General features: G+C 40.2%; 2 protein-coding genes across 3 annotated transcripts; one reads left to right on the plus strand and one right to left on the minus strand.

Annotated features, from left to right (window-relative positions):
* Positions 1 to 497: 497 nt before the first annotated feature.
* si:dkey-260g12.1 (tumor necrosis factor receptor superfamily member 5) lies at positions 498 to 5,422 on the plus strand. 2 transcript variants are annotated; one of them, XM_035642488.2, is made up of 11 exons: positions 498 to 734; positions 912 to 1,055; positions 1,153 to 1,204; positions 1,539 to 1,649; positions 1,858 to 2,004; positions 3,124 to 3,220; positions 3,443 to 3,477; positions 4,062 to 4,178; positions 4,415 to 4,437; positions 4,526 to 4,640; positions 4,789 to 5,422. In XM_035642488.2, the coding sequence occupies exons 3-11, from the start codon at positions 1,192 to 1,194 to the stop codon at positions 5,058 to 5,060; spliced, it is 930 nt and encodes a 309-aa protein (XP_035498381.1). In that variant the 5' UTR covers positions 498 to 734; positions 912 to 1,055; positions 1,153 to 1,191; the 3' UTR covers positions 5,061 to 5,422. The 2 variants fall into 2 exon arrangements, with proteins under 2 accessions (XP_035498381.1, XP_035498375.1); XM_035642482.2 differs by having other exon boundaries at positions 912 to 981.
* Positions 5,302 to 10,033, minus strand: cd27 (CD27 molecule). The gene is made up of 8 exons (XM_047334065.1): positions 10,003 to 10,033; positions 9,693 to 9,744; positions 9,241 to 9,341; positions 9,023 to 9,148; positions 7,274 to 7,420; positions 6,325 to 6,369; positions 6,128 to 6,220; positions 5,302 to 5,944 (listed from the first exon to the last, which is right to left on the minus strand). The coding sequence occupies exons 1-8, from the start codon at positions 10,031 to 10,033 to the stop codon at positions 5,841 to 5,843; spliced, it is 699 nt and encodes a 232-aa protein (XP_047190021.1). The 3' UTR covers positions 5,302 to 5,840.
* Positions 10,034 to 10,768: the final 735 nt, after the last annotated feature.

A 10,768-nucleotide genomic window follows, 5' to 3' on the forward strand; every position in this document is an offset into this window, starting at 1 on the left:
TTTTTCCTGTTCCACCAATTTGAAATGTCCCCCAAAATATCTGAGACCGTCTCAACTAGATAACTGTTTGGCGTCCAAAGAGGTCAGATTAGTTTACCAAAAAAAAAGCAAAAACATTTAGCAGAAAATACTTGTATTAGCAGTTAGCAGCAACTTTTGAATCCACAACTTATTTACAAAAAGGATCTGAAGATACCACGAGGAATTGATTTGAAATTAGGTGAATTGACCCTTTAATTGATCTTCAGATAAATTACATTTAGTTTCTGCTAAAAACAAAAATATTTGAACAACTCAAACAGGATTGAAAATATAACGTGACCGTTCTGATCAGTAATAAAACGATAACCACCACTGTCAAAGGAGATCCACTGCTCCATCACGCCACTGAGTCGCGTTCACTGCTGAGAACTGCTCTTTCTTTCTCTGCACTCTTTGTCAGATCTTACAGTTTGCACGGAAAGTGATGAGGCTGTGATGCAGTGCATTAGTCAGAGCGCGGACGACCACGAGAGCTGAACGTGTAAACAGGACAGTGGCGGGAGCAGCAGCAGCACTTGCAGAGATCAGTGGGCGAGGGAGAGAGGGAGACAGGAAGCTGTCACCAGGTAAGGAAACTGTGACACAAAGGATGGGCAAAAAAAGAGACAGAGAGCGAGTGAGAGGAAGAGTCACACCTTGAGGAAGTTAACAACACAAGAAGAAGTAGAACAAAAAAAGGCGTCATATTGAAGGTAAAAGTTGTTTAATGTTCGTTTTCTATGTTAGATTTCCACCATATTCTGACATAAAACCTTATTTTGGACAAGAAGTTTTGTTGGTGCAATAACCGTATATGTTACAGAGCACACCCTCCCATATTGATGTGGTGTTTGTAGCTGAGAATTATATTTTCTACATCTCCCCAACAGAATGGGACTCGTGCAATACCTTGTGATGGTCCTGACGTTGTCTGCACAGTTGGTGTTCACCTCTCCGCTGGTAACAACATCCTTCATGTGCCATAATTATTGTACACGATTACAGAAAACCACAGGGCTGTTTGCCTTTCCAGTGTAAGAAAAAGCTCAAACAGACAAATGTATAAACACGGTCTGTGTGACAAGGAACTCAGGACTTTGCTGCATTGTTGATGTGTTGATGTGTCAACAGGTAGAGAAGACTTGTACCATCAATGGCAACAAGTGCAAAATGTGCCCTGCAGGTAAGAAAATCAGGAGATCTGCAATTGGCTGCTTTAATTTCTGTATTTTCTACCTGTGCCTTATTTGGATTTGACTGAATGTTTGTAATGAATGAATCGGGGATGATTAATACTTGGAAATTTTAATGACACACTAAATATTTATTTTTCTCTCTCTCTCTGTCTGTTTTTTCTGCCTTGATGAAAAATGACGCATGCTGCACGCTGAGTTTGTGCCGTATGACCACATCCTTCATTAATATGCAGCCTGAGCGAGAGCGAGAGAGAGAGAGCGCCCGTTCTCTGTTCTCTTTGTCATCCGGTTGTGCTCACTTGTTTCTGTCTGTTCTGTCAGGTAAGTTTCAGAAGTCTTGCACAGAGTGTCTGCCCTGTCCTGCTGGAAGTTTCACACCTGACTGGAACTGTGAAGACAGCTGCCATCGCTGCTTCGGAGACTGCAGACCAAGTAAAAAGACCATGAGTTATTTCTGCTCACTTAACAATTCCATGTGTCCCTGTAAGGTCTGCAATAATGGTAGCAATCTTTGGGCTTATATAATATGAAGTAAATCTATTGATGGCGGCGTTGATTTCTTTGCCACTCGAAATTAACTTTTGCTCTTTTTCCGAAGAAACCAAAATGGCCACTCTCTCTCGTCCTCTGTGATTGTCAGGTTATCATCTGAAGGTGGTTCAGAACTGCACCAGCACAACCAATATCAAGTGCGTCTGTGAGTCCGGATTCATATGCAAGGATATGGTTCGATTGGACACTGAAAACTGCGCGTTCTGTGACAAGATCCAGCAAACAACCACAACCGGTAAATACTGAGCAGTGCAGACTCTTATCTCTGTCACATTAGACCGGCTTTAACCACCTGGTGGCCTCAATATGGACAAAATGTATCTTTGAGGTTTTCACTGCCTCCAAGAGAGAAATCAATGCAGATACTAAAGACTATACGTCAGTTATTGACACTGAAATGAATAAATAAAGAGATGGTGTCAAGGCTCTGCTCTGATCTTCAGGGACTCCCCTCTCAGAGGTAAACCTTTGAGTGAGTAATATTCAGCTCCGGTATAGTTTATAACACAAGTGTTGCTCCATCACACTCAAAAGGTGTGTTGTGTTCGTGATTTGTGTCCATTGCCCCCAAGTGGTCAAAAAAAAGGTTTGACTATATTATTATATATTTTTTATGTTTTTTCTTTTGTTTTCAAGGGCTACGCCACCAGACCACCCTAAATATATATAACTTCGGTGATATTTGATCTCATTTCAAAAACAATAAGAATGTAAAATTCTAATTTGCAAAGTAACTACAATAGAAAGTCCAGCTGTATTCGGCTAAAGTGAAATCAAAACGGCCCTCTGATTCAGAAGCAGGAGTATTGAGACTTGCAAAATGGAAATCCTCAAGTGTCTGCACCTCGAAACAGAGGATCGTGATGAGGAGTAATGCTCCGACCATAGGTGTCAGGCATGGTGACATGATCTCCCTGCAGCACAGAAGATATTTTTATCAAACACATCTTTCGTTTGCTTCATAGGGTGCATGCTACTTTCACTTTCTATGCTATAATTTTTGACACAGTTCATCACACATTTAATCTCTCAGAACACTCCTAGCTGTGTACACGTGTTTTCAGATTATGCCATGTCGGCCAAAGCGATTTATAAACTTTGTTTTGTGGTATATAAATGAAGATTATTATTATAACTGTCTGAATTTGTCTTTGGCTTAAACTGGCAGTTGCTGTACATATGACTTGCGAGGGAAAGACTGCCCATTGTCACGTTAACCAGCGAAGACTTTTCCCATGTGCCTGTATATGATCTGGTCCTGTTGGGCTCTTACCGATGTCAAACATGTCAGTGAGAGTTTGTGTAATCCTGTGTTTGTCCTCTGAAATGTGTGATGTTTTTGTTCTCCATGTAGCAACAGCTGTGCTCAACTCAGGAAATGATAAGCAGACGCCTTCCTCTATTTCCTCAGGATGTAGCAGAGCGTCTGCCAAACCCTTCCAATTATCCAAGTGAGTTGTTGATTACCTCAGATACCGGCGGACATAATAAATATTCCTCACAGAGTCGAAAACTCAAAAGTCAAAATCTGGATTGGCTTCAAAATGCTCCCAAAGCCGCAATTGTTGCATTAAGACTATTTTAGCATTTGGTTCAGATGTTGCAGACAGCCTTTTTGTGACATATTTGCGACTTATAACAATTATTTATTTCATCATCCTTATCTCACACAGATGTGGCCAGTCAGTCCCACCAACACCCAGCGCAGGTGAGTGTGTAAGTGTTACAGAGGTTGCTATGACTTTTTGCACACCCATGATGAATCCGACTGACTTTGGTGATGCTTTGACTTTTACCCTAGTGCCACTTGCAGGTTGACATGTTTAGCTTTTAGTCAAATAACGAGACAACTACTGGGTGGGGAGCGAAATTTGGTAGAGATATCACTGGTGCCCAGAGAATACATATTACTGGCATGGATGACTCTGCCTTTGCCTGCAGACCCACTATATGTCAAACTTATTTTTTAACCTGCATTGTTAATATATGTGCTGCATGAATATGCAGGGTGTCACGGCGGTAAAGTGGTTCGCAAGACGGTTCTGGGTTTGAACCTTCCACATGCCAAGGGCCTTTTCGGTGTGGATGTCTGCATGTTTCCCCCCGTATTTTGTAAAAAACACTACAAGTTCTCAGTTGATGAATACCCACAGCTCTAGGGTGAATGGCATCTGGGTCAAACATTCAGAATGTTTGCATTCATTTGATTTATTTTGTTAAAATTCAGCATAGCATGTGTAGTGTGAACCTTGAGTGTGGCTCGAGACCCTCAGTCCTGTTTCTTTCGCTCAGATGTGATGGGCAGTCAGCTGGCAGCCATCTTGTGTCCAGTGGTTGTTGTGGGATGTGTGGCCCTTGTGATCCTGTTCTGCGTCCGTCAACCAGGAGATGAGACGTGTTTCAAGCGAGGTACGATGACAGAGTCAGTGTCTGGTTGTCTTAGTTAAGCCTTTGGATTGCACCATTCTTGGAAATAATATTTTTTTTACATTAGAAATATAGATATTACTGTGGTTAGTGATTTGGCATGAGTAATGCTTTGTTCTTATAGTTTCTGTATAACCCTATGCATGTGGAATCATCACTGATGATGTTGGATGAGTGTAAAAGAATTGAATATTACTACTCTATCCACTGTTTTTCAGCTTTTGCGAAGCTACGTCATGAGGTGGGTTCCTGAAGGTTTCACGTGCTCATTTTGTCACAATTTTACAAATCTGGCATAATTTCTTCTTGACCACCATGTTCTTCTTTAGGGAAGACGAGCTTCCTCTTCTTCTTCTTACAAGTCAAAGGAGTCAAGTCATCAGTTCCCCAGAGAGTCTTTCAGTGCAAAGCAGCAGCCACCATCGCTTGCAGCAGCCAATCTGGGTAGTGATGAGTGAAATGGAAACTATCGAGTGAAATAGTTGACTCACTTTGTGGGGATCAGTAAAAAAATAAAAACAGAGGGAAAAGACGCTGCCGTGGTAGTGTTATGAGTCTGAGTTGTACAAAACACTTCTCAATGTCTCTGCAGGTCCAGTCCATGTGCACAATCCAGGGACAGTCATCTTCAGCTTGCTCAGCCAGTTTACAGGGCAGGTTGGTGCAACAATTGTAGGTGGGAAGACGGCTGAGAGAGTGGGCACTGAAGAAGATGACGAAAGAGACTCTCCCGTGTGTCATCCCGCGACCTCTCCCAGTGTTCATCTGTCTGAGGAGGAGAGGAGCGGAGAGATCGACAGCATTTTCTTCCCTTCCCAAGAGCAGGGGAAGGACTGCCACATGTCCAAAGAGGAGGAGCTATGATATATCGAACAATTCCCAGAGGATTGGTGTTGATGGTTGTGACCATGACTCTAAGCACGTTCATTTAAAGGAAGGAATTATAAGAATAAAACTACGGATGCCTGTGGAGCTCATCTCATCATCCTTTGATGGACTGTGAAGGGATTATACATTGCTCTACAGTGACATTATTTCCTGCAGGCTCTGGGAAAACTTGCGGTTGGTACGCAGCAGAAACTGACAAACAGCTGGAAGCTCGAAGTTATAATTCAAGAAAAATACTTTATGATAAGCTCTTTCATATCTCTCTCCATTATTGGTATTAGATCTGGGTGTTTCATCATTAGGCATTTTAATTTCAATAAAATTGTATTTTGACTATACATTTGAAGTCTATATATACACAGATGAATGTAAATATGTCAGACACCCTTTCTTTAACTTTTGTGTACTATAGTACATACCACCTGCAACACAGTGCACAATTTCTAGCTCGTGCATATCACAGTGTCCCCTACTGTGTTTTCACTTTCTTACACTTTCTTTATCTCCATGTTTTTATACAATTTAATCATGTAAATGTCACAGATGTCGAAAAGTCATGTTTCTCCTCAGGAAACTGTATTAGTCATTTGAAGAACGTCTTCTGCGATTCCATTCGCCAGCACTGACCAGAGTGATGTTTGGCGCCATTAGTCATAAATGTCCAAAGCAACAAAAGACGTTTTTGCATCATCTCTGTCCGTCTGGCAAATTCTTGCTTATCAAAGTTCAGGCTGAACACCCATCTGACATTTAAACTCATACATCTATAGGTTGGTCACATTTCCCACACACTTCCTGGACAGGCTTGGATACCCCCTCGTCCTCAGATGCTGTTGCTGGTTTTTCAGTCAAAATATATCCTGCACAACAAGGGAAGAGGGGGAAGTTTTTATAGACAGGAAGTTCAAATATTATGTAATATTCACTTAAGGTACAAAAAAATGTATATACATTCATGGACATTATAAAATTATAGTGCTATGCTCAGCATACTTCATGTATTAGTATATTGCTGTGGATTTTTATAACAATAATCTACTTACCGTTCTTGGACCTGATGGACTTTACTGTTGTTACAACAACAAATGCAATTCCTGTACACAGGCAGGCAGTTATCATCAGGAGCCACACTGTACCTGCAAGAATGTATGAGAGACGTTTTTGAAAACGTATATACTTTTCACTCACTGGAGAGAGTTCAATCATTTCATTGCCACAGAGCAATAAGCTTACACTTTACCTGTGACTGGTTTAGAGGGTGCAATCGCCGTGAGGGCTTCACGTGCTGAAAAGTTTCAAAGAGAAACATTATACTCAAAGTGAAGGCATTAATGGTTCAAATGTTCAAAGTTCAAATTAATCGGTGAGCGCTTGCTGAGATCACTTATAGCACAATTCACGATCACCTAATGTGTCACCTTGTGTGTGTGAGCGTACTCCATGGATACTGCAGAGTAAACAGTCACTAACTTCATTTCATGGGCATATGGTTATTTGTTTATATTACTTTTAGTTACTAAATCAGCCCAGATCTGTTTCAGCTGAACAGCCATTCTGCAATACTGTAACATGCTGCCATGGCTACCGTGGCATCTGATGTTGCCATGGTATTCTGAGTGTCGTATGAAACATTTCCAAGCTGTGTGATAAGCGGGAGTAGCTAAGAATTAATAATAATCTACTAAAGCACCTGGCACATATCTGTTAAACTGTTCATTTCATTATGCTAAAACAGCATATTGAGACCTATTAAAATATGTCAATTGAGTTTCATTGCTCTGCTCCTTAAATATTGTGTCAATAGGCACAGTTATAGAAAGCATTTGACAGATGTCTTGTCCCACACAGACTAACTACTTACTTTGTATGCAGTAAAAACATGCTGTGGTGCCACAGATGCACAAGAAAGTTCAGTGAAACACTTACACTACTACACTACTACACTAACATGTGGTTATTTCCATGGTAAACCTGTTGTTAAGTTTGTTTCCCAGTGTTTTCTATACTATGTATAGAATTTATTTCAGCAACAAATTCAAAATGTTTAATAGATTAATGGAAAAAGTGCATTTGTAAAGACTGGAAACCCAAAACAGAAGAAACTGTCTGTAGTACACAAAGAGTTAAAAAAAAATCTTTATTTTTCTCACTATTTCTTCAGGTCTATGAGAAGTGTGGGTTCATCTTACTTGTAGTGCATATAGGGAGTGTGGGTTTGGTGGTAGTTAGTATCGACACACACTCTGTGCAGGGTTGGTCTTTGCATCTGTAGCCTGCTTTACATCTGCACACAGCGTCGTGAGCGCTAGTGCAGGGTGACGTATACTCCATGTTTGCTGTTAAAACAAACAAAAGAAACCCCCCAAAAACAAGATAAGTCATGAATGTGAGTATGTTGAGTATGCATGTAAGAGACTAACACACGCATACACAAAGGTTGTCTTTCAATCATGACAACCATTCTGTGAAATGACTCACAAACTGGGCAGGGCAAGTAAAGATTCTAGTTTTATGTCAAACGATGGTCATATCAACACTTTAGTCACCACTTCTTCAGAGACAGATACGACTGTTATCTCTGCGTGAAAGCAGTATTTCACTTTGATGAGACATTTTCTTTCGTACAGAGAGCTTTAACAGGAATACTTGTGGTCTCACAAATTAGCAAACACTGAGCAATAGTCATCACTGCAAATTGGTTTTCATAAAATACGTTCTAAAATAAACCTGGGGGACTTATCTTAGTATGGTTCTATTTTGTACATTAACTGATGTAAGCACACAGGGAGAGAGGATACAGTATAGTAGCAAAAAAAAGGTATAAAATGGGCTAACCCTAACACAGACAAAAAATCTGCAAGTGAAGTGAATTAAGTATTACATTTGGCAATATATATAGATATTCTTTAAGCTAGTCCTCCTCAGTGGGAGTGGCAGAGTTCACCTCTGCTCTGTGGTGAACTGTGACCTCTGTGAGTTTTTGCTCAGTGGCTCTTTGGTTTGGTTGAGTTAGTGGCTTTGAGCGGGTTGTTACCGCTGTTGTTACCTGTCTTCAAATAGCTTTTATTTTAATATCATATCCCTCACTGGATTATCACTGGATATACAAGCATATGACAGGATTTGAGGACTGAAAATGTTATTCTGTAATAAAATATCAACATAGTTTAAAATTTCCCAAATTCCCCTCAGGGCAATAAAGTATTTATCATCTATATATATGAAATGTGTGGCATGGTGCCTTCTTTTGATATTCTGTAAGCACATCCAAATTGAATCCATGCAAGTTTTTAACCCCCTGATGAAGACCAAAATTGATTTATTCACAGCTGCACTATTGAAATATGTAAGTTAAAGTAAATGCTAAAATATTCAGACAGAGAATCACAAACTTCCCCTCACTTCTGTGTATTTTCTCTCTTCTTTGTTCTCCACAGTGACATTTGAAAATCTGTTTTGCTCACCTGTAGCAGGGCAAAGACCTGAGTAATAACAAATGACATTTTGGTCTTCTACTCTTTCCGATGTTTACCACTTTTCTGTGTATTTCTTTTTTTTCCACTGACATGACAATGGTCTACTTCTATCTTCTCAACACGAATAACCATAACCCCCTGATTTGGCTCACAGAGTTTTTCTCAGACCCCCCCGCCCATTCTCTCTCTCTCTCATCTCTTTCTGCATGTATCCCACCATAATACACAGAGCGGGAAATCCCCTCACATATGTGACCTTATGTCTCTATGGGCAAACTTGTCTGTAATCATGACACACTGAAAACGTTGAGTAACAATTGGCAAACAGTAGTAATAGACCTAAAACATTTTTTTACTATGCCCTGGACAATATGTATTATCACAGAACAAATTGGCAAATAAATGTGGCTTCAAATCTTCTTACACCCCACCCCCCAAAACAGAAGATGTGGAATTACTCACGTTTTTTGCAATTTTTGCAAACACTGCAAGTCATATCCACATTGTAGGAATCAAGGTATCGGCCTGTCAAACAAGTCTCACACGTAATTTTACAAGAGTCGAGACTACGACGGGCCATACGCTGACCTATAGAACACAGAAATGCACAGTTATAACCTGTTTTAACCTGTCTGCCTCAAAACTATGAAATATAACGAGATGAAAGATCATCAACGTACCCGGTGGGCACTTATTACAGCAGTGCCTGGCTGCGTCCACCGGCCAGGCATATTGTGTCTCACTGCACAGTGTGGAAACCTCCGCGGAGAGGAAATGGACACTGCACAGGAGAATAAAAGCAATATAACAAAGTGGCTGCATCTAAACGGAAGGGAAACCAGAGGAAGGAAGAAAAGAGGGAGGAGGATGAGCAGAAAGAAGAGGAGGAGGAAAACATATTCATCCATTCATTCATTTGTGAGTGAAACAGTGTACACCAATAGTCATGACAGACACAGATGATTAAATCAACAGATTTAAAATGAAAAAACAGTCAAACATCCATACAGTGATATAAATCCAAACACCACAGTCTTTACATCCTGATGCAGGTGATATGAATCTGCTAACACTCTGCATAACTACACACTTATCTAAGATAAATGTGAAAATGTCTGGTTGGAGTACTTACAGCGGGCGAGAAGGTGAGACACGATGTGACCCGAGACCCTCTGAGAATGAGACTGAACAAAAGACAAGGAGTGTGTCAGGGGATTATTCATAAAATGTAAGTGATGACTCATTGTGAAAGACTAACAGTGTCGACAGTGTCTTTGCTCTCTGCCCCGCTCTTTCTCTCATCCTGTGTCTGTCTTTCCTGCAGCCCCCTGGCTCGGTGCACAAAAACATGCCCTCCACTTCTTTCTCTTTTTCCACAGACTCCATCTCTCTCGTTTCATCCAAAATCAATCTTTTGGCTCCGAACCATCTAATACTCTCACTCTCCCTTACATCTGTGCCCTTTCTCTCCATCTTAGAGATGGGTGACGAGGTCACCTTAGTAAAATGTAAAACACCACTCATTTATCTCCAAGACATTGTGTTGCTCTTACAGAAAGCCGTTGAGGGGATAAACATTATTCCAAGAAATGACATTGTGTTGAAAAGCTGAGCTGCATCTTCGTGACAGTCGGGAGTGAGGAATAAAAAGTTGGCTTTAAGCAACACTAAATACATAGTTCTTCACTATAATGTCAAGTCAAGTTTTTTATATAGCAGATTTCATATGACAACCATAGACTCAATGTGCTTAATTTTCAGTAAATAAGTCAATTCAATACAATTCAATTCTATAGCGCCAAATTACAACATACATTATGTCAATGCACTTATAGGTTGCGACCTCCATAAAGGGACATTAGTTATTTTGTTCTGAGTGTGAAAATACAGTTTCTTGAGATATAACAAGGTTGGTATATTAGTATTCCCTTTTCTGATAGTTTAATATTAATGACACAAAACTTTATTGTCCAGACAAGCGATATTTGATGCTGGCCCGAGTGGTGTTTTTTTCTGAGACGTCTCTTCAATGACGCTGTGTAAACTTTGTAGACGTGAGAACCGTTTGAGTAAATGAACAGTAATTTGCATTTGGGTTCAAGACTTTCCCAAATACAAAAGCAGTAAATCGTGGCACTTTTTAATTCACCGTCAGTCTCTTCCTTCTATTTTTTTTTACCATATTGACGTTTGCAACATCTGAAAATG

Source organism: Scophthalmus maximus, chromosome 1 (assembly GCF_022379125.1).
Source record: "Scophthalmus maximus strain ysfricsl-2021 chromosome 1, ASM2237912v1, whole genome shotgun sequence".
Lineage (NCBI taxonomy): Eukaryota > Metazoa > Chordata > Actinopteri > Pleuronectiformes > Scophthalmidae > Scophthalmus > Scophthalmus maximus.

Coding starts and splice junctions, on each gene's coding strand:
- si:dkey-260g12.1 (XM_035642482.2), top strand. CDS start 913: ATGGGACTCGTGCAATACCTTGTGATGGTCCTGACGTTGTCTGCACAG. Junction 1,650..1,857: donor CTTCGGAGACTGCAGACCAA/GTAAAAAGACCA, acceptor TGTGATTGTCAG/GTTATCATCTGAAGGTGGTT. Junction 4,438..4,525: donor TTGCGAAGCTACGTCATGAG/GTGGGTTCCTGA, acceptor GTTCTTCTTTAG/GGAAGACGAGCTTCCTCTTC.
- cd27 (XM_047334065.1), bottom strand. CDS start 10,033: ATGGAGAGAAAGGGCACAGATGTAAGGGAGA. Junction 6,370..7,273: donor ACTCCCTATATGCACTACAA/GTAAGATGAACC, acceptor GAAACTTTTCAG/CACGTGAAGCCCTCACGGCG. Junction 5,945..6,127: donor GTCCATCAGGTCCAAGAACG/GTAAGTAGATTA, acceptor CTTGTTGTGCAG/GATATATTTTGACTGAAAAA.